General features: G+C 37.3%; 1 protein-coding gene across 2 annotated transcripts in view; it reads left to right on the top strand.

Annotated features, from left to right (window-relative positions):
- Positions 1-17,928, top strand: part of LOC122334066 (metabotropic glutamate receptor 7) — a 152,855-nt gene extending 134,927 nt beyond the window's left edge. The window contains exons 9-11 of one of the 2 annotated variants that reach the window (XM_043231980.1): positions 9,695-9,941; positions 11,724-11,745; positions 17,879-17,915. In XM_043231980.1, the coding sequence (XP_043087915.1) occupies positions 9,695-9,941; positions 11,724-11,728 (252 nt within the window). In that variant the 3' untranslated portion in view covers positions 11,729-11,745; positions 17,879-17,915. Of the gene's footprint in view, positions 1-9,694; positions 9,942-11,723; positions 11,746-17,878 lie in introns of both variants that reach the window. The other variant, XM_043231978.1, reaches the window with a different exon arrangement.
- Positions 17,929-22,998: the final 5,070 nt, after the last annotated feature.

Genomic DNA, 22,998 nt, shown 5'->3' with positions numbered 1-22,998 from the left:
ATCAATGCGCCTTTTTAAAAGCACGCGACGCGGTAGCCGAGGCGTACCCCGCGCTCATAAAACACAGAAACGCTGCTCGCTCACGGGAAAACATCAAGGGGGAACGAGGACAAGCTAGAGGAGCTCGGATTTCAGGTTGATCTCTCTTCCTTTGTGCCTGCCTTTCTTTTTTCCTCTTGAAGTGGCCTAGTTCCCCGACCTGCCCCAGCGAAACACAGCAGCTGAAGGGTTCAGACACGGAGTCTTTAGCTCAAGGAGGCCTTGGGGGTGTTTCTCATCAGCTGCTGTGAATCGGGACACCAGCGCACAGATTAGACGTATCGCTGATGGAGACTCGTATTCGGGTCTGATTCTTGAACTCGAACGCAGTAGGGATGACGGGTTTTAAGACAACAGAGGGCAAAATAATCATTTATCGTTATGGATTTGGTTTTTAAATGGTTTTTAAATGTGAAATAATAACAATACAGACAACTATGTAAGGATATTCTGCTAATGGTACGAAAAAAACAACTTTGCGAACATTATGGCGCTTTGTGGAAAACGAATCAGTGTTAAATCATGTTTTAAAACCACTAGCATTTAGACAAGCTAAGATCAGAACAATGTTTCATAAATGATATTTGTTTGAACATTCTATTTATATTCTATTAAAGAATGTTTGGCTAAAACATTCCATGCTAGCTGGGGTAATACTACTATTATTAATATTATAGGTAAAGATTCTCACTGTTAACTAGTAGCATGTGTATTACTAACATAAAGAACATATTATACACGTCCATATTCTGTATTCCTAGCCAATACCTAGATGTAAAAACTAGCTTATTAACTGTTAATAAGCAGTAATTAGGTGTTTAATGAGGCAAAAAAAAATCTAAAGTTAATTAATGATGAGAAATGGACCTTAAAATGAAGTGTGACCATGCTATAATTCTAGAAAAAAGATATGTTTCATTCAATTATTAGCTGGGACCGGAAAAGTTGAATGAAACGTTATTGGTGGAAAAGTTTGGGATCCATAATCAAGAAACGCTCGCACTTTCTGAAGAGACTGTAAAAATGCAGTTCTGATGAGAGCAGCTTTATGTGCTATAAGATGCAAGAGTGTTATAAGTCTACTCTTGTCAGGGAAATGACACAGCTGGCTTTCAGCCGTTTCAGAAAGTCCGGTGTTTTATTGTGTCTTTGGTCTGAAGGGGGTGACGTGCCGTGAAATGCACCACTCCGCAACTCTCAAGGCTGGAGTGGATGAAATTACCCTGGGCTCATTCATTCCTTTAGAGCTTGTAGTTGTTTTATGGCGGTGTAGGTGTATGAATTACAGGTTCCTTTGCCGAAAGGAAAGTTAATGTACTGTCTTGTGCTATGTCTGCTTCTTTTCACGTCTGCGTACATGTCTGAACTGGTTGAATGAAGAAAAGTTCTGACTGCAAATGGATCTTTCAGTCAATAAGACAAATTCCAGACATACTGGTGTCAATCATCCTAACAAATCATTCACATAATAATAATAATAATAATAATAATGTGATAACATTTATCCATTTATTTGCTTGATCAAATTGAACTTTAAAATGGTCAAGCAAATAAGTAATTATTATTATTTTAACAATAATAATAATAATAATAATAATTATTATTATTATTATTATTATTATTATTATTTATTTATTTGCTTGATCTCCTTTAACATAGTTTGTTTCTGGGTTGATGTTGTTATTATTATGATTATTAATAAAATGATTTACTGATTTTAAAATGAAATAATAATGATAATAATAATAATAATAATAATAATACATCATTATTATTATTATTATTATTATTAAAATAATATGCTGTTTTCAAATTACAATTATTATTATTATTATTATTATTATTAATTTAAAAGTTATTATTAACTTTTAACATTGTTTCTGTGTTGATGTTATTATGATTATTAATAAAATGATTTACTGATTTTAAATATAATTAAATAACAATAATGATAACAATAATAATACTAATACATTATTATTATTAAAATAATATGCTGTTTTCAAATACAATTAAATAATAATAATAATAATAATAATAATAATAATAATAATAATAATAATAATAATAATAATAATAATGTTGTTGTTATTATTATTGGCTATTTTTACGTTCATCTGTTTTTTCCCCAGCTTAATTATTGCTATCAGCAATGTCTATTATTGTAGAAATACCACAGAGGTAGTAAAGAAGATGTCACATATGAAAAGCGCTCCATAATCGGTCTGAAGCCTTTCTCTGCGTAGTCACTAATCCAGGCTGACATTTGAGCAAGCAGAACTATTTAAAAACCAAAACAGTCATCAGGTAGCCAATCATAACAACGTTTTTGAGTCGCAGCCTCTCATTTTCCTCCGGCGGATATGCTTTCAGAAAAGCCTGGTTAGCGTTTGTTTCCTTGCGTACTGATTCCGAACATAATCGCCAATCATACCCCTAGCAGGTGCGGGATGTTGCAATAAATCTCATTATGTGTCTTGTATGCATTCATTTGCATAATCCCAGCCTACATTTGCTTTCTGACTGGAACATCCATAATTATAAATGCACAAGGATTAACCTACACCGATTTCCGCTTCATCATTGATTTAAGGAGAACCGCTGAGGGACATGCACACTGAACGGTCGCTCGGATCGGCGGTCAGCATGTAGGCCACCTGGGCCGTGAGTCAGGTCTAGAGCAGGTGTGGACGCGACGAAGAGCTTTCTAGAGCCGCAGGGCGCCCGTTGCTGTCAGGTCTGAATTACCTCCTGACCAGGTGCGACCGCTGAAAGCTAAACTTCGCTCACGAGCAGAGCTACGCAATTCCTTGCTCGTGTTCTTTGGTGCATGTTTTGCGCTTCCAAAGAGATTTCGGATTTATGGCGAGATGCACATAGGTTCGATAAATAAAGTCACGAACCGAGACAAAACACGGAAAACGGAGGCCCGGTTTCAAGAAGGCGCGCAATTGCTAAAATCAGGTTGTGAGATATAAAGACATAATCGCTAGAAACTAAACGGTCGTTTTGAAAAACAATGCTGCAACTGTGAGATATATCTCGCTAAAAACACTGGAAACGCTGAGATGACTTATGAGATAGAGTCAAACTGTGAGATATAAAATCAGAACGACTGCAATTATGAAATATAATGCAGATTCTGAGATATAAAGACACATTGGAGAACTTAATAGCAATTTATTAAAAACAGCCCATTGAACGTAGCTGTAGTTATGAGATATAGTCCCACTGGGAGACATGAAGTCACAATAAGAGACACAAACTTAAGTTATGGAAACAAAATGGCAATTCTGAAAAACTATTTTGAGAGGTAGAGTCAAAATTGCATGATTATAAAGACCCAAACTACAAGAGAGAGTTGTCTTTAAAGTCTCCAAAGAGGCGAAGTCGGAATAGCGAGATAAAATCTAGATGCACAATTTCCAAGAAACACAAATTAGCGATCACAACAAATAAGATCGCAACTCCGAGATAATGTGACCATCAAAATATGAGAAGTCGAAAATTCAAGTTTTCAATTTGCGAGATACGAAGTGACCAAGACGTTGGCCACGATGAAAAAACAACGTACCACGGCAGAGTATGTACCCCTACTATATAAAAAAGAATGAATTCGAATGCATTCACGTTCGGCTAGATGACATGCGTATTGTATTTCAGGCTTGAAATTTGACAGTGCGCTGTTGCTCTACAGCAAAGCAGGTGCTTTTTAGAAATGAATATGCAGTTTCGGTGAAAATGCATGCGGCGCTGACTTTAGGATACAGTGCGTACAGGACCGTTGACCCGTGTTTAATGCAGGGGGCTGTTTTATTTATGCCATCTGTGGCCTTCCCATGAGGATTTAGGTCAGTGAACGCAGGTGCCTCGGATCTTCAGCGACGTGGCATGCTGTCTCTCCACTTACACCGACAGCGCGCGTGTATACCGTGCCCTACGGGATACGCGCTTGAAAGCACGCCATCATACATATACATGCGTGTCATACATGAGCGAGGCTTTTATGTTTTGATACCACCAACACTAAGGGTTTTTTTGGAAGTCTGGATCGCTAGCAAGCTAATTTGCGATATATATACAGTAGTTTTTAGGATTAGTTACATAAGTCAGGCACGTCAGACTGCATGCTACACCCTCGTCTGCCTGTCCACAGATATTCTGTGCTCCGAGCTACTTAAATGTAAATGTGACGTGAAATATAATGCATTGCAACTCTATACACCCATCAGCCGCGACTATGAATGAAGCGGGTCGCTCTGCTGAAATATAAGGGGAACAGTACGTGCCACTTTTTTGGGGATTTCTGTATCGCTTTGATTGAAAGTATAGAGCTCTGAAAACATGTGGATGTCTTACACCGATCAGTCGGCACACAAGAAAAGCCAAAAGCGAGATATTTTAGGCAATATAGAAATTCTGAGCGGGACATGTCTGGCAAAAATGGCTCTCATGGTCACCCTAGAAGTATAAGGTATTGCTATTTTCTTTGGATCAGATAAGATTGACGTTTTATGCACAAATCTGGTCTTATTCTCAGTTTTAGTCACATTTTGAACATTTTTAAATTGCTCACAGTTGCTCACAATTTGGAAAACCGGTGCAATTTGCGCGCGTCAAAATGAGATGGTTGCAATGAAGAGAAACAAAGTTGGTCTTCAGAGAGCTTGAACACAGTAAAGTCACAATTATTCAAAAGTAATAACGCTACAGTTGTGAGAGCGAAAAGATATAGAGTCGCAATCGTGAGAATCAAAGTCGTACTTTCAATCTTGTAATGGGAACGACGATGGCGAGACGTACAGTCACGGTAGCACCTCGATTTCTTGTATTCAAAGTGATGTTTAAACTCAAGGGGAAGAAAAGGACTTTTAGCGCATAAGAAGGAGAAAATGCAACAAAAACGCCGTCTTTCCGCCTACTGTACGTCTCCCGTTAGCGTTTCTCGTACTGAACGTGTCACCTTCAGCCGGCGTGACGGTTAACGGCATCACAGCGCACTTTGAGTCGACTTGCTCTGTCACTACACGTATGTCACTTTATATAATAAGTCCCTTCCTGTCTGAGGCCGCCCGAAGCTTCTCATGTGGCACGCGTAGGATGTTTCGCTTCCTCTATAGGTGCGACTCTCTGAAGGCATCAAAAAGATCGGTTTTCAAAAACGGTTTTAAGGCACAGACGATGTTTGAGGAGAGGGTTCGGCCTCGGGTTGAGTACAGGGACTCCAGGCTGAAAAGCGTCTTCATCTCAGATCTTTTGTGTCCTCGTTTGACGGAGCGGGAGCAGCGGAGAGAAACAGACTGCGGGAATGAATAAATGAAGACCGGAAATCTGGCTGATGGATCGCCAGGATTAGCATACGATCACGACAGGAGTCGGCGCGCCAATTGAATTCTTATCGGTTGAGGTGGGGATCGTGGGTTTGTCTGTCGCCGGCGTTAATGAGGTTGTCATAAGTGATGTGTTGAGGTCGTTGGAGATCTTGGGAAGTGGCTGGATCATCAGAGATGTGTCTTAGCGCGGGACGAGGTCTGGTTAAGCTGGCCGATGGTGTTTATCACGTCAGACTAATCAGATTGCGACATTCGCTCATTGTTTGACAGTCACTGGATTGCTTTAACAACTAATTTCGTACCCATAATAAATGCACGTATTTATTTATTATTTTAGTGTTAAAGACATTATTCTGGATAATTAACATAAGCTTACATAATTAAATGATAAAACTGATTCTGAATAAATTTAATTGAAATGTTAATGTATTAATTGACTATATTTAGTTCAAATTACACTGTATGTTTATCTATCTATCTATCTATCTATCTCTCTATCTCTCTATCCATCTATCTATCATCTATCTATCTATCTATCTATCTATCTATCTATCTATCTATCTATCTCTCTATCTCTCTATCATCTATCTATCCATCTATCATCTATCTATCTATCTATCTATCTATCTATCTATCTATCTATATATTCCTATTATTATGTATAGTTATGCATATTTAACATATAAACATAACATGTTTGAATAAATATATACACGCATAAGTTATAGATACATAATAAATATGCACAGTATATACATAGATTACGTAAACAACTTTTACAGCGGATGCGATTAATTATTATCATCAATAATTAATCTAAATGACTCTATCTGGAGAGAGAGACACGTTTAAAATAATATATCTGAGCAATTTTAAATCTAATTGAGTAGTTCAGTACATATTTTAGTTCATTAATATTATTAGGAGAATACGGTATAAATATTTGCTTCCAGTTTAATGCTAATGAAGAGTGTTTTCTGGTTGAATGTTATATAATAGATCCTCACGTAAAGCTGCTCCACTCGCCGTCATGTATATATCTGTATCAGTCGACACACTTCTGTGCTTTCATAGCACCTCTATTGCTTCTTGGTTCGATTTCCAGTCTCTTTGTGATGTTTTATAAGCTCTTCTCTGCAGAATTGGTGTTTTTCATCTATCGAGCTGTTTATTTGTGAGCTGACTGATCCATTATTAGCCCAAATCACATCCATAAAACTCTCCTCTCTTCTCCATATCATCCCTCACATCCGAACATCTCAGATGAGAGCCGGGTTAAGACTGAACGCTCGGTAATTAACCAGAGGAGTGTGTGTGTGTGTGTGTGTGTGTGTGTGTGTGATTTGCTGTGTGCATCACAAAACCCATTCAATAAGTGATTCATATTCAGAAAGTGACTTACGCAATTAAGCTTCCTGATACTGCAGTTTATGATCAAGCTGTCACACTGATTTATTTAGTAGGCTTTTTCTTTCTTTCTCTTTTGTGTCACATTCGGTTTGATCTATACTCAAATCGCCAACTGTTATTGTACACAGAAAGATCAATTATGATATGTAACTACAAAAATAATAATAATTTTTATTATATATATATATAATATTTTTAATATATATATATATATATATATATATATATATATATATATATATATATATATATATATATATAAATTATTATATTATTAAAATCTGTTTATAATTTATAATTGTAATTTATATTTATAATTGGAAATATTTAAATTTGAACTCAAAGTTTTAAGGTTTAATCAAAATGTCTAGGTACAACTCAAAGTTTTTGGTATTCTGAAATTCATTAGCTCGTTCAAATTGTATTTTATTTCAACGTGAAATTCTAAATATAATAATTAATATTATTATTATTCATTTCAGTCTATTCATTCATTCATTCATTCATTATTTCATTCATTCGGCAATCCACACAATATCGCATTGCGTGATGTAATATTTTATAGATTTCAATACAGTATAAAACATTTCAAAGTTACGTATTGTTTTTAAGGCTGCATATATGTAATTGTTTTCAGAAATTTCCAAAACATATTATTTTAGAAGATTCTAATTGACTTTATTAAGTTGAAAAAAAGCGCGCACACACACACACACACACACACACATATTGGTGGGTTTTGGTAGTGAATAGCATTTATTGTGCACTTGGGTCCAGAAGGAGCTTTTGCGATCCTCAAGATGTGGTGTAGTTTAGGACAAGCTCCAGAGGATCAGGTCAGAGGAGGTTGCTGAGACATCACACCTGGTCTGGAGGTGAATGTGGGTCTTCTCTCCTCTACTGCAGCGTCTGAAGAATCAGGTGTCGATCTCTGACGCACCACAGCTCGTGTCCCTTCACTGCATCTGCACTTTGGACTGGCAAATTAATTCGACGCCCCTGGAGGTTTTCACACTTTCTTTTTTCCCTTCAGAATTTTTTAAGGTTGTGTGATTCGAGAGCCCGCGGGAATTCACTCATCCGGCCGTTTGGAGTTGTGAACGTTATTCCCATAATGGACTAAAAATAGAAGCCGGGCCGTGTGATGCCGATCAGATTCTACACTCTTTGGCGGTGGTTGATTCTTTTTGTGGTGCGATCGAGTTCAGATAAAACAAAACAAACCTCGGTTGATGTTGATTAAAGGTGTTTCTTCAGCTTCGAGAACTTTGAGAGCGTCCCAAGGGTGCATTTTTATTTATCGTTGTTCTTTGCAATAACTGTCTTTGGATCTTTTGCTTGGCTGTTTATTTTTGATAAATATTTTTTTATTTATGGTAAAAATGTAATATTGACAGATGAAAAGCTGCTATAAAAGTTGAATTATTAAAAAAGTAAAAGCAAAATGTTAAATAATTTATTTATTTATTTGTTTGCAAAAACGGTTAATTCTGGTGCCATTATTGTCTGCTATACAATAAAAAATAGACCATCTTTTTCTATATCAGGAGACAGATCTTGGCCTGAATTAGTGACAAATTGGTCCAGACCATAAACCGTTTGATTTCTTGGGTCGATGGCAGTAGAAACGCGAGCGGAACACGTTTCGGTGACAATATGTGGTTTACTAAAATTCATTCCGCTCTGGTTTTATGAACGGGGGCCGTCGCTCCATCGAAACGAACCCGTGACCTTCCTAACAGGCTTTGAACTCGCAGTACATTAAAGATTAAACACATTGAGGATATCGGTAATTACATACTTGCCGGAGTGCTGCTAACAGCCACATGAAATGAATCTTTGCCGTAGTACTAATGTGATACGGCCGCGGCATGAAAGCCTTCATTATGATTCTTTGACAAGCTCCTTTTTTCATACAAGAAAAGTACATCCATGCAAGAGCTGTACTCTCAGGCAATGACAGCAGCTCCAGTTTTTAAGAACAATTATCATCATTTGGCTTTGAATTCTCCCACCAGGACGTCAATATCGGGTGCCTTCGCAGCTGACCGCTTCAGATTTGATTTTATTCGTCATTTCGTCTCGAACACCATCCTGGAGTTCACAGAATAATTCATGAACGACCAAATAGAGCTAGGTTAAAAAAAAGGTTTCTTGACTTTTTTGATACTCATAAAGGATAGTAGGGGCGGCTGGATAAGCGTGACGGTACCAAGTGATCATCTCTATTCCTTGAAAGGGAACTTTTGAGTGAGCAGGGCAAGTGCGTGTCATAATGTAGTGCCCTAAGTCCCTCCTCCAAGGGGATAGGGATGATCATTTCCAACTGGAATTGTCTGGGAACCGTACGCTACCGATATGTGTACCGATACGCCAACCGATCCATCCCTAAAGGATAGTTCACTCAAAATTGATTTACTTACCCTCAAGCCATTTAAGTGCAGGTGTAATTTTTTCCTCGGTAGAAGATCTTTAGATGAAAACCCAGGTCATTGGTGCAAAACATCAGGCATATCAAAGGACACAAAATAAATACTTGTGAATACTTGAGGTCTTATAAATTGAAATGTTAGGTCCGTGCAAGAAACCTTATGCTATTAATTCATAATTAATAATGCATAATTAATTCATATTTCCGTGGGGAAACCCCCACTCTTGAATAAACGTGTGAAAGTGGGCCTACGTTGAAAGAAGAAGTAAAACTTGTCTTGTGTAATCAATCAGTCAGTGTTTCCTCAGCTCGTAACAATATGTATTTACCTCAAGAAATGTGACAAATTTAATCAAATCGTTTATTACATGCACTGCACCTGACAACCTGTGCATCCAAATAAATTGTTAGCTCTGTTGAGGTTTTTATTTTTCATTTTCCCTTGCCGCAATAACCTTTTCCTCCTTTTTCGTCCCCATAGCTCTACATCCAGACCACCACGCTGACCATCTCCATGAATCTGAGCGCGTCCGTGGCTCTGGGAATGCTCTACATGCCCAAGGTCTACGTCATCATCTTCCACCCGGAGCTCAACGTGCAGAAACGCAAGCGCAGCTTCAAGGCCGTGGTGACGGCGGCCACCATGTCCTCGCGTCTGTCGCACAAACCCAGCGACCGGCCGAACGGAGAGGCCAAAACCGAACTGTGCGAAAATGTGGATCCAAACAGTAAGTGTTCATTCGGAGTCATTGGTGGAACTTGATACTGTACGTTTGCTCATGATGATTTCAGATGTCTTTGTTGTACATCCAGGCCACCGAGAAACCGATGTGGTTAGAAAATGAGTCTTTACATTCATTTTTTATTATTATTATTATTATTATTATTATTTTTCTTCATTTATTTTATTTTTTGGAGATATTTTGGATCACATGAGCAAATGTACCTTATCAAAATAAGATAATGTGACTTTTCACATTTCACATTATTGTTATGCATGTGTTCTGGCTTTTTGCACCAATCATAGCCCTGTTTTCGCCCTACAATAAAAATTGTAATAAAAATATAAATTGACAGTTTATTTGCAATTGTAATTATATTGTCATTATATCTTTTAGTATATGATATGTATTTTTAATGTATTTTTTTGCTGATGCGATACGATTTTAACAAACTATTGGCAATGCCGATAACGGTATTGGTTAAATTACATAAAGCGTAGCTTAAAAAACAAATGTAAAAAATCAATCAGTTCAATTCAGAATCAGTATTTGAATATGGTTCCTCTGTATTATTACCATTAAAAACCATCGGTATCGGTTCATGATATTTCAGATTTGCTGCCCGACAAAATAACGCATAAAAATAATAATATTTGATCAATATTTTTTAACAATTTATTTTTATAATATTTATTACAAAGATAGCAAACCATATTATAAATAAATACACCCAAATGTGTATTTATTAACAAAAATAAATGTACAGTTTTAGGACGTTTATATTGGATTATATTGTCCATTTTGTTTCTCCATAATTAACTGATAATAAGTAAATAAACAAATACTATTTTATAATGACTTTAATTAGTTTAAGCCTCTACAAATTACAAGGATAATTCAAGAATCAAATCCATAAGAATGGTGTAATTATATTTATAATTATAAGTCATTAAGTGTTCATCAAAAAAGTAATTAATTTATCCCGGTATTTATAGATTTGCCAACCGGTTATGTTCATTCTATTAAATCCGGAGTTATCGGAGTGCTAATATCAAATTCACTTAACCGTTATCTCAGTCTTGACCCTTAAAGTTGCTTCTCCTCAGCCGGCGGGTGTAAAAGCGAGCTCGTGTCCCAGAGTGCAGTGCTTGCAAGATTCATCGCAGAATGTCACCATGAGCTGAAATTCTGTTGCTTTGGCCTGTTGCTTGCTGCGCATGAGCTCATGTCAGATATAACGGAATGAAGTCGTCTGCTGAGAATGACCACATTTCCTCTAATGAACACGAGACGCGGCGAGGAGAGTAATAAGCGCAGGACCGGTTTGAGCCCGGAGGATTAGCATGTGCCGTCACTGTCAAAAGAAAACCGCGGCTCTTTGAAAAGGAAATGAAATTTCGGGAGATGAAAAGTGCTTTTGGTGTTGTTTATGCGGCTTTGACTGGGGAAAATGCGACTCTTTGCAACCTTTCAGCTGCTTCGGGTTTTTCAAATAGCTCACGGCACATAAAGAAGAAACTATTGGGGAATTAATTACAAAAATAAAATGATAACGTCGAGGCTTTTGTTTTGACAGTGGCAATGCTTTCCCTGACGTTATTAGATATGCCATTCTTAGATGGGACGTAATGGCATATCCAAAGTCACTGAATCGATGATAAAATACACCCACCTTCAAACCCAGCTTGAAATTCAACTTCATGGCTGTTTGGACCAATCAGAATCTCTGCTTTGCTTCTATTGGACCAATCAGAAACAGCTCACCAAGTACTGTTTTTCTCCCAACAGGCTAATTCTCATAATTTATCAGGTAAGACCAAATTAATCTTCTACTTTTGGTTATGACCTTGCTGGCTTTGAGCAGCTGGGGAAAGGACGAGGTGGGAATGCTAATCTGTCTTTGTGACGATCCCACAGTGTCGATCTTGCACCAATGCTAAGAAAATGCTACATTTTGAGAAAGCGAAAAATACAGTATATTACTGTACCCGCTGAGCCTTTGCGAAATTGTGCTCAGGTGATCGTGAGAGCAAGCGGTGTTTGTGACATTATGTAGTGCAATGATAATTATATTTTACGACAAAACAGAACAGTAACCCAATTCGAATCTATCGTTTAAGAGATTTTAATGTTGTGGATGACTTTAATAAAAAAACATTACTAATTGAAATGGTTACTGGAAAGTTTTTATAGATAATAATAAAATATAAAACTAAAATGACCTTCTAGACAGACCTGAACTGTTTCTCTTAGTGGTTGTTAAAAATGTATAATTACATACAGAAATATTTCCAGTTAATATTCCTCCATCGTTTCTATTATTAGCATTTAGAAACTATATATAAACCCTGCTGGTTAGCATTTTATTATTAGCATTTAACATTGCTTTTCATTAGCTTGTAGCACTGTTTTTAAGATAAATCGTGATAAATTGCATTTAAAATAAAAGTTTTAATTTGCATTATATATATATATATATATATATATATATATATATATATATATATATATATATATATATATATAATATATAATGTGTATATTTATTATTTATATATAAATACAAATACAAAAATGTGTTTATATGAAATATGTTATATTAAATATTATACATATATATATATGTTTAATCATTTGAAATCACTACTTTCTTTTCTTCTTATTATTAGCATTTAGACTTAATCCCTATTACTCCCTGTTGGTTAGCATTTAATTGCTAGCATTTAGCATAGCTTTTTATTAGCTTGTAGCACTGCTTGCTAACAGGTTTTTTGCAACTTTTTGTTTCTCAGAATTGCTCGAGCGCAAACTCACAGTTACTGGTATTTTTCCGCAGAGTCGTGAGATATAAACTCATTTTATTAAGTTGTAAAGTGCAAAAATTGCGAGATAAACGCTTCGCCATTCTGAGAAAAATCCTCACAGTTGAGGGTTATAAAGTCAGAACTGTGAGATATAAAGTCGCAATTCTGAGAACATATCAGTTCAAAGTTGGACTTTACGAGTTTACGTCCCACGATTATGAAGAAAATCGTTAGAATTGCGACTTTGAATCATTCAGTTCCAGACATAAAGTTCTACAGCGTCTAGAACTCGCAATTACTTCTTGTATCTCTCAGTGCTCAAAATATAAGTGAGATAAAATGTCGCAATAGCCCCTTTTAAATTCGTTTTTTTAAGCAGTAGCGTAAGCGAGCTTTTCGAATACAAGCGATGCAAAACATATTTGGGATTTTTAAAATCACGGTTCCTGTTCACAATCACAAGAGAGAACAATGCCGTTGAAGTCGACATGAAGCAAATATCTAGGAAAAACGACGGCGATTTTAAGCGTAGCTGCAGCGTTCAAACCCCGATGCGTCCGCCTCATCTACACGCGCATGCATTTTGCATAATTGATGTTTCCAAGAAGCGTCTGAGCGTAGTTATGAAACGGTGAACTCGGCTGCTCGGTGGTAATCAGATGACACGTGGAAGATCCCAAGCTTCAAACGCAAGTCCCACTGCTCAAGTCCCCAGCGCCGCTGTTACGGGCATGACAGACTCCACGCGACTCTCAAAGAGCCGTGAACCATCTGTGTCGGCCTTCCCTGTGCACTCTGTGTTCCTCTATAGCAGTACACTCTAACTCTCTAAATTATTTTTATGGATATGTATGTATATGGATGTCCTGAACCTGAAGTGTCTGGCACCGGGGAACAGGCGCTAAAACTACCGAGCCGAGAGGCCAATGCCAAGAGTCTATTTGATACGCGACCTTAAATCAGAATTTTTACGCAACTGTCCACAGTTTGCATCAAAACCAATGTATGGATTTGCTCTGAAAGCAGCACCATAACTCTTACATCAATGATTATTATTTTTGCATCGATGCCAAAACACAACAGTGTTCGTGAGCCTTTTACGTCGTGTTCGATATCTTAATGATCCTTATCGCCACCAAAATAGAGAGTGTGCGCAGTATTACAGATGTTAATGACCCATGTTATAATCTCGTCCTAATAAAATATTATAAATGAACGCTATCAAATTTTTCTTCCGTTGTAAAAGATTAGCCTGCGCAAAGAGGCTATTCTGATAGACGCGTTGATCTGTCGTTTAATGACGCCTCTACAATGATTCATAGCATTAAAGGAACATCTTTTTTGAAAATAGGCTCATTTTCCAACTCGCCTAGAGTTAAACAGTTGAGTTTAGTCTTGGTGCACGGTGTGAATTGATTTATAAAACGCTAAAACTCTAGGAGAGTTGAAAAATGAGCCTATTTATTTGCCAAAAGCGGTGTGTCCTTTAAAGTGACCAGAAATTGGTTTCATTTATTGGTTTTCAGTTTGTATATAATTTGTTTATAACCATTTTTATTTAATTGTTGTATTTAGTGCACCGTTACTCTGTAAAATATGCTACACAATCACTGACATAACCATTCTCAAGTCTCTTACGCCATCGTAATTGCTGTGCAACATAATAGTTAAACGATATAATTACATTATTATGTTTAACTTTATCGTTATAAATATTGCATTATGCGATGTGTGCGTTTACAGTTCGCATTATGAGATGAAATTGTAAAACTTTTGTTTGTTAAAGCATTTTGAATTGTGATGTCCCGAACCTACATAATTATAGCAATATGTCATGTATTTTTCGTAGCGTTTATATAACCATTCTTAAGAAATGGTTGCAAAATGCAAAATTATCTTGTTAGCATTTGTGCAAAAATATTTTTAGTTAATTTTATGCATTACATAAATTGTTTAAACCGATTCGTATATAATACATTATGCAAAATATCATGCTATCATTCGTGAAACCACTCGTTTTTATGTTAACCGACAATTTTTTTAATGTAATTGGTAATTGGTCATTTGGTATGATGCAACTGTCACATTATTGATTGTAAAAAAAAATAAAAATTTAAATTCATATAACTTGATTTCTGTATCTGCGAAAAAATATTACACAGATTTAAAATCATTTACTGTAAGAAAAAAGATTAGCATTTATTAGGTTCGTGTTTGATGAGTAAAACTCAATAGAGTTGTTGATTCAAGGCATCATAGCAAACTGTGATCATTGTGATGCGAGTGCGAGTAAAAGTAGCATGCAAATGTAGAAAACCCAATAAAGCCGCTCAGATTTAATCATCATTGCACTGGTTTTCTCCATTCATCCCCGACGTTCTGTTGCCAGACTCGCATTTCCTAACACTCTTCCCATCCCATGAGTACTATAGATGTGAAACCAGACCCATTGAGACATTTATAGTGTGTGACACGGTAAGGATGTACTGCAGTAGGTCAGGGAAATGCAATGACTTCTGGCTGAACTTTGATTATGTGGGAAGGAATGTGAAATATACGCTGTAATCTGAGGCTGCACTGCTTGGGGACAAATAAGCTCTTTAAAAGGGGTCGATCACCTTTATTTTACAGGAAAATACAGCAACCTTCAATAAACCTGCTCCTATCTTCTGTCTGCCTCCCTAATCGTTTTCCATCATTCTCAAGTGTAATTGTCAAATATAAAGAAACAGTCCAAACAGCATTTATTCGGTATAATTCAGGCATGTGTATAGACTAGATAACCCTTAAACCTTGTTATCTCCTAAAAACACGCTGGCAACCACTCAGAATTCCATCAGCTATAACACCCTAGCAACTATTCAGTGCCACCTACCAAAAACACCCTGGAAATCAAACCTAGCAACCTCTCAGAACATCCCACAGACACCCTAGAAACCACCAACAGAACATGGAGCAACCTCCCAGAAAGCCATAGTAACCACCAGGAACCTTAGCCACCTCGGTCAACCTCTAGCAACCATTTAGAAATCCTAGAACCTCTCAAAATAACGCCATGCGACTCACCCAGAACACTCTAAGCACACAATTGGAACCTAGTAATTTCACAGAAAACACCCCTAGCAACGACTATAGAAAACCCTACCAACCGGTCACAATACAGCAAAAATGACCCAGAACAAACCGCTACATACAAACACTATAGAAACCATTCAGAACGCTCTAGCAACCACCCATGAGCACCCTAGTAAACCACCAGAAACACCTAAGCATCTTTCTATCAACCTCTCTAGCAACCACTTAGAAATCTTAGCAACCTCTCAAAATACCTTAAGCGACCACCCAGAACACCTAAGCACGCAATTAGAACCTAAAATTTCCCACCAAAAAACACCCTAGCAACCACTATAAAAACAACCCCAGAACAAACCGCCACATACAAACACTATGAAACCATTCAGAACGCTCTAGCAACCACCCATGAGCACCCTAGCAAACCACCAGAAACACCCAAGCATCTTAAGTCCAACCTCTCAGCAACCATTTGGAATCTCCAGAATATCTCAGCAACTACCCAGAACACCCAAACACATAATTAGAACCCAGCATCTCTCCTAAAAAACACCCTAGCGACCACTATAACACCCCTAGCAACCTGTCCACAACACACCCAGAGAACAGCCCAGAACAAACTCCCACAGGCAACCAACCACCCTAACAACCTAGCAACCTTCTATTAACTTCTCAAAACACTAGCAACCTGTAGCTATTCCTTCTGACTCCTATTATGTGTATTAAAATGTATTTATGTTTGTTTTTGTATATTGAGAGCACTTTCTCAGTTCACATCTGTCCAAGGCCACATTTCTGAATAGATGGCTGTCGGAGTGACATTTAACTCAAATACTAAAGGGCTACTGACACTTAAAGGCCACAATGATCTCTCTACTTGGTAACCTTTATTTTTAAATATTTAGAAGTTCATTTACATGCAAAAGAGCACAAGAAGATCATGGATGAGCGCTGTAATTTTGAGACTGAGTCGTTTAGTTACACAGAGTCTCTGCAAACACATCAGCTGGCAGTGTGGAAAGTCACACTGTTATGACATTTGGAGGGCTTCTTTACATAAGACTTATGCCATATTCATCTGCTTTTTAATTTTGAGTTTGCTCTTTCATTAAATAATAAGTACTTTTTTCATTTATGTGAGTTTGACTTAACTCCAGCTCACCTGAGGCTCAAGGGATTTTCCCATTTAACCTACCCGCTGGATGTTTAAAGCACAGGGTCACTCCACCCAAACCCCTAAAGGCATTGTTTATCTTCTCAAAACAAAGGTATTCCAATACTACCAATCAAGGTATTTTGGATGAAATTGATTGCCATGAACATTATCAAGGCCAGGATAATTAAGATATCATCAAAACAGTCCATGTGCCATCAGTGGTTCAAACTTTGTTCCATGAAGCAACGAGAATACTTTTGTCACGATTATGACTGTGACTCTTCTGCATCACCGTAGCTCCATTTGAGAATATCCAGCCACGATGATGAGGATACGCTTTATTATCATCGCTTGTATTAACGCTTTGATTTAAACGAACGTAATAGTATGCACTCTTTGGCGCCGCTGACCTTTAGAAGAGTGCGCGCGTAGCAGATGTTCTACAAAATGGATTTCTAAAGAGAAGACGAAACGTTGAATAAAGACTTTATTTTTATGGAAATTTGCGTACAAAACTATTTTGACGTTTATTACTTGGTTTATTAATGGCTTTCTATGTCCTGGTTTTCATCCAGAATATAATAGTAATAATTGTGTTCTGTAGATGAACAAAGCTTTTAGGGGTTGGAAACGATTTGGACAAAATATTTATTTGGAGGAGAAACTTTTAAATACTGGGCATGTAAATGTTAAGTAGCATAATACAGCAGAAACTACCTCCGAACAGTCATATGTCAGAAAGAGCTCATTTTCATTTTTTTGGAATCGAACTATCTCATTCACGCTTTCAGTTCCACACTGATAAAACTAGGTCTTAAAGTGTCTCGCCAGGCCTCCCTAGACAGAAATCAATGAATTCTCTTATTTCAGCAAGAAAAAGGAAACAACCTTTCATCTCTCTCTCTCCGCAGGTCCGGCCGCTAAGAAGAAATACGTGAGCTACAATGACTTTGTGATCTGAGTGGCTCCCATCACAGGAGGAAGGTGGATCGATAAAACCTCCTGGTTTCTTTCGGCTCTTGGAATAAAAGCAAAACGGGAACATGCTTTCGGTGTCCTCTTCCTGCTTTCATCCGTAATTTCTGGCCCTGGGGCTATGGAGCAGCTGGCTTGGGCCCTGTGCTAAAAACAACGTCAGAGGACATCAGAAGATTTTTCACACTTTTAAGACACATAAAACAGCACAACCAACACCAAAAAAAAATTCCAAAAATCACCTGACATCTGGCAAAAAAAGTAACAGGAATTACAGGCGAGTAAAATAAATTTAGTTGTATTTTTTCGATGGAAGAAACTGATGGGGTGTAAAGAGCTGCACAAAAACGTACTGGATTGCCTGTCAGTTTAAACGATTGAGGTTGTAATCTTCAAGTGATGGACTCTCACAAGGCGCTTTTCTGACACTCCATCACAGTGACTTTCTTCAGGTAATTGATGAACTGATATGGCTTTGGAATGTTGGCACTGGTGTCCTCCTCATCATCTTTACATGTACTTCCGAACTGCAAGTTTTTGGGATTTTCCGGGCAAAATTCTTGTGTGGTTCAGCCTTTTGGTTCTGCTTTTGTTGTTTTTATGTTTCTGGCAATGCTTCTTCTTTGGTTTTCTTGGCTTTTCTGGATATGCATTGTATGAAATGTTATTTTTCTCTTGAGATCCCATTTCTAGAAGATTGTTGCTTTATTTTGATGATTCTAAGTGTTTTTGAAGTTAGTTTTTTTTCGCCTTTTTAAGATGAGATAAATGGAATGCCAAGCTCCGGATATTCCCTACTCTATGTTTGTAAGTGGCTCAGAGACCATCGATCAGTTTTTGTGTGACTTTGAGAGATGCTGCACTGGTTTTACAGTGACTAAAACCCCTGACCGGGCGGTGTTTGTAAAGTTTTTTAAAGAAAGCGTTCGCAGAGGAAGCACAATGGCGCTTTGATATGTTTGATGTTGAAGTAATGAAACTACCACAGTTCTCTCTACAATGGCCTGTTTACGAATGATTTTATAAGCTTCCTTATTGATTTTTCTTTGCCTCTTAATGAATTTCTCTCTCAGATATCTATTCACTCATAGAATATGGTTTAATTTGTCTTGAATTTTACTGCTCCTGGAACTTATGGAGAAATTGTGCAAAAGATATGAATATATATTTAAAAATATGGAAAAATAAAAGGCTGTATATTTTATACTGGTTTGTACTAAGTATATTCATGTTGCCCTTATTGCTTATGTGCTGATATTGTGAAGACTTTTATGTTTGGCCACCATGTAACTATACTCTGTGGTGTTGTGTCTAAGAATACCAACATGAAACAAAATCATTTGGTTATTTTTATTACTTATTATTATTATTATTACTTCATTATTATTAGCCTAATTTCCTTGCTTGAATCTGCATTGTATTAGCCTTGAATTTGAATTAAATTGAAGTAATAAATCATTTATTATTTCATTTATGCATTATATTATATTATTTACAACATGCATACGTAATAAAATGAGTTGTTGCCAGTGGAGAAATGCCTTTTTACTCTGTGATTATGGTTGGGCAGTATCAACCAGGTGTTGCTGATTTCAGCATCCAAATATAAGTATTTATTCATGCTCGTTATAATGCTGTTTTGCTAGCTCTCTGTCTTGCAGCTTCAAGGTCTGTTTCGTTCTCACGGAATGGTTGTCACGAAAAAGGATTTAGAATCTGACATTGTAGTTAAGCAGCATCTGCCAAATAAGGCCAAAGGTGCTAGGCTAACAAAAACTCTTTCATTCAGATTCAGTTCAGACTATGACTTATGTAAACTTTTTTCCCACATGGGAAGGTGATGGAAACACTTCTGTTTAAGTCCTAGTGCTCAAGTGTTGGAAAGCATCTTCTGAATTATAAAATGGGATCAAAGCTGCGCTTGATTGGCGGAGCGTTAGCACACGGGCCTGTGTGCAGTTGGATTTAGCACTGCACTGTCAGCAGAAGGCCTTGTGTGCTGAAGCTCAGGCCTGTCAGATGTCGACAGAGACACGCCTTTCAATCACAGCCGAGAGAAAGTCTAAAGTGTCTTTAATTCAGGGGAAGGAAATCTGTGTGGCTTGCAAAACACATTTGCTAAAGCACTGTCACGGCTCAGCTGCTCGCCAACGCGTCTTTGACTTGTTTACGCCGCGCAGCAAATGTCACGGATCAGCATGTACTGAGGACGTGGATGCATCCGAGGTCATTACTTGAGAAATATTAGTTCGTGAATTTCACTGTCTGTATAATAAAAGCAATATTCTTGTTAGTTTTTTGGTACCTGTGGTATTAGCGGTTAATCGACTAATATGTTAGCTAGCGGGTGTTAGTGTAAGAAGGCTTACTGCATGAGCTAGCTATATGCTAACATGCTAATTAGCTATTAGCTAATCTACTGGCTGATGCGTTAAAGATAAACTAATGTATCTGCAAAGCTAGCTGGCTAACCAATTGGCTTACAAGTTTATTCACTATCTTACAAACTTACTGACAAAACATAACAACAAACTGATTTTTACTCAATTTTATCATTTATACTCGTTAGTTATTTCTATTGGTGGTATTTTAGCAGGCTAGTCAGCTAATGGTATGTTAAAAGAACAGTCTAATCATCTAACAATGCTATTAGTTATATGTTACATTAACAGGCTAATTCATCGCTAGCATACAAACTACTGATAAAACAGAACAAACGGATGTTGAATTTGACCGCTTATAGTTTGCTTTATATAACATGTGACATACATTCAGGCACACGAAAAAGCTTTGTTACCAGGCAGATTAGTCAGATTTCTGCCTATGAAGCAGCCAATCAGAATGGAGACGGGTATTTTAGCAAGCACTTGCTTTCGTGTGTGTATCATCGTGGCTTGAGAAGATGCTGTGGGAGGGCTGTGGGCCTGCTGTCTGCAGCTGAGACTATTGACTTTCGGTTTGTCGGATGCGAGCTAACTCGCAAACGATACCCATAACCTCCTTCTGAAGGAACAGAACACGAACATGATCGAAATGATTATTCTCACAAAGCTTTGGAAGTAAAACCAATACATCTCTCTTCATTTCCACCAGGCATGGGGGCTTAAACCACGCAAAATTGAGACCTCCAAAAAGACAAACAGTCATCCGATCTGGTAGGGGTCTCCTCATCAAGCAAGGAATAGCAGGTGTCAATGGGTTAATTCATGCAATCCATGGGAATGAAAGTTATTAACCTGCTTGCCGAGAGGTATGTGTTGCCGTCTTGGCCTTTCCATTTGTGAGTGGGAGGGGACTGAGGACAATGAGAGACAACTCAGGACACATTGATCTAATTTCAGCCTGCACGTCTTCAGTAAGTATTGACATTTCATCTCCGGGCACTAAAACATACGCGGCGTTTAACTCTTTTCTTCCAGATTATATGTTCCGCATTTTTGGTGCCAGTGCAATCCCTGTAACGAGGAGAAATGTCCACGACAATATCCAATATGAATTTTATGACTGTACTAATGGATAAAATATTATATTTCATCTCCCCATACTCAACCACAGAGAAAAAGAAAAAACACCACATCCTATCTATCTATCTATCTGTCAGTTAATGTACAATATTTGTAATTTTATTTGGCACAGTCAAGGCAATGCATTTCTGCTGAAGCTGGCTTCACAATTATTCACAATACTGAAATGTAATTCAAGTTCAAGGTCTTCATTGGCACATTAATTCCATTGGGCGATGCGTGAACCATTCATGTCAGCAATGTTGGCTCACCACTGATAAATAAGCGCGCAGTGCTGCGAGCTATATCAAACGGCAGCCAGCCTAGTAATTGGGTTATGAGCCAATTTCAAAATCAGACAGATCAAACAACTGGATGTGATATTCAGTGTGTATTTATAACAGGTTATTAAACAATCAAGATTTCTAGAAAGGTTAACATGGTGCTTATTGTGTAACACCAGAAGCGCAGTGACATCATCCAATAAAGGAGAGTGAATTAGTATAATATAATATTTAGGGTGAACTATCCTCAGTAGTATACTGGCGCACTATACATAGGATTTAAAACCAAGATTATGAGTCATTGCAATATTCTGAATTATTATTGGCACAATGACCTCCAGTCATTTAGCTTTAAACAACCGGCCTTGTATGCAGAGGGAGTAGTCATGAGCATAAAGTGGTTACATGAGTCTACTGTATTGCCTATCACGATTGACCAGCTCAAGTTTTCTGAATGATGATGAATACAAATTTTGCCACTCATAAAGGTGTCACATCTAATTTGCATGCCATGCATCAGATGACTGCAGGTCTATTCGCTCATTTGGATCCCAGTGAACTGCCGATCTGGTATTAATTACCACGACTCGTTGGAAAAATCTCTCATACCGTCGCACTCTGATTGAATGCGTGTAGCACTTATATTCTGGCGTAAAATGACGCAAGAAGTGGAGTCTATATGCATGTTTAGATTTTTTTTTAAGCATCTATCAAATGAAGTGTCCTCTTGAAAACAGGGCTAGTAGCCAAAAGAACTATATAAATAAATATGAATAATTTCAGGGCTGTGGGGAAAAAAGTGTTAATAAATAAATACAAATAATACCAGGTTCTACAAAATTGAAATAGTACTCATCGTTTTGTAATGATGGCAATAACTTTTGACGTGCTAGTTGGCTGTTGCTAACTGTAGTTAATCGTTAGGCTAGCTAACAATAAATTGATCATTCTAGTTATTGTTTTATGGCTTATCTATCTGTTTTTAATTAGCTATTACTAGTACTAATCCTTGGTACTTATTAACAAGTATTATGCTAAACTGAACATGACTAGGTGTGAGGTAATCAAAATAACCTTTCTTGTTGTTTTGTATGATGGTAGCTTATTTAATAGCTTTGATTATAATCGGTTATTTCAGCAGTGCTAATATAGCAGATTTATCAACTATAAAATATGTGCTGAGCTGTCGAGCTGCTATGAGGCAAATAGCAGGCTAAGCAGTTTATTGTATGCTAAATAAATAAGGATAATCGGCCTGTAGTATTCAAA

Source organism: Puntigrus tetrazona, unplaced genomic scaffold, assembly GCF_018831695.1.
Source record: "Puntigrus tetrazona isolate hp1 unplaced genomic scaffold, ASM1883169v1 S000000472, whole genome shotgun sequence".
In the NCBI taxonomy this organism is placed as follows: Eukaryota; Metazoa; Chordata; class Actinopteri; order Cypriniformes; family Cyprinidae; genus Puntigrus; species Puntigrus tetrazona.
Note: the sequence above shows the minus strand (reverse complement) of the source record. Positions and strands in the feature narration are given on the sequence as shown.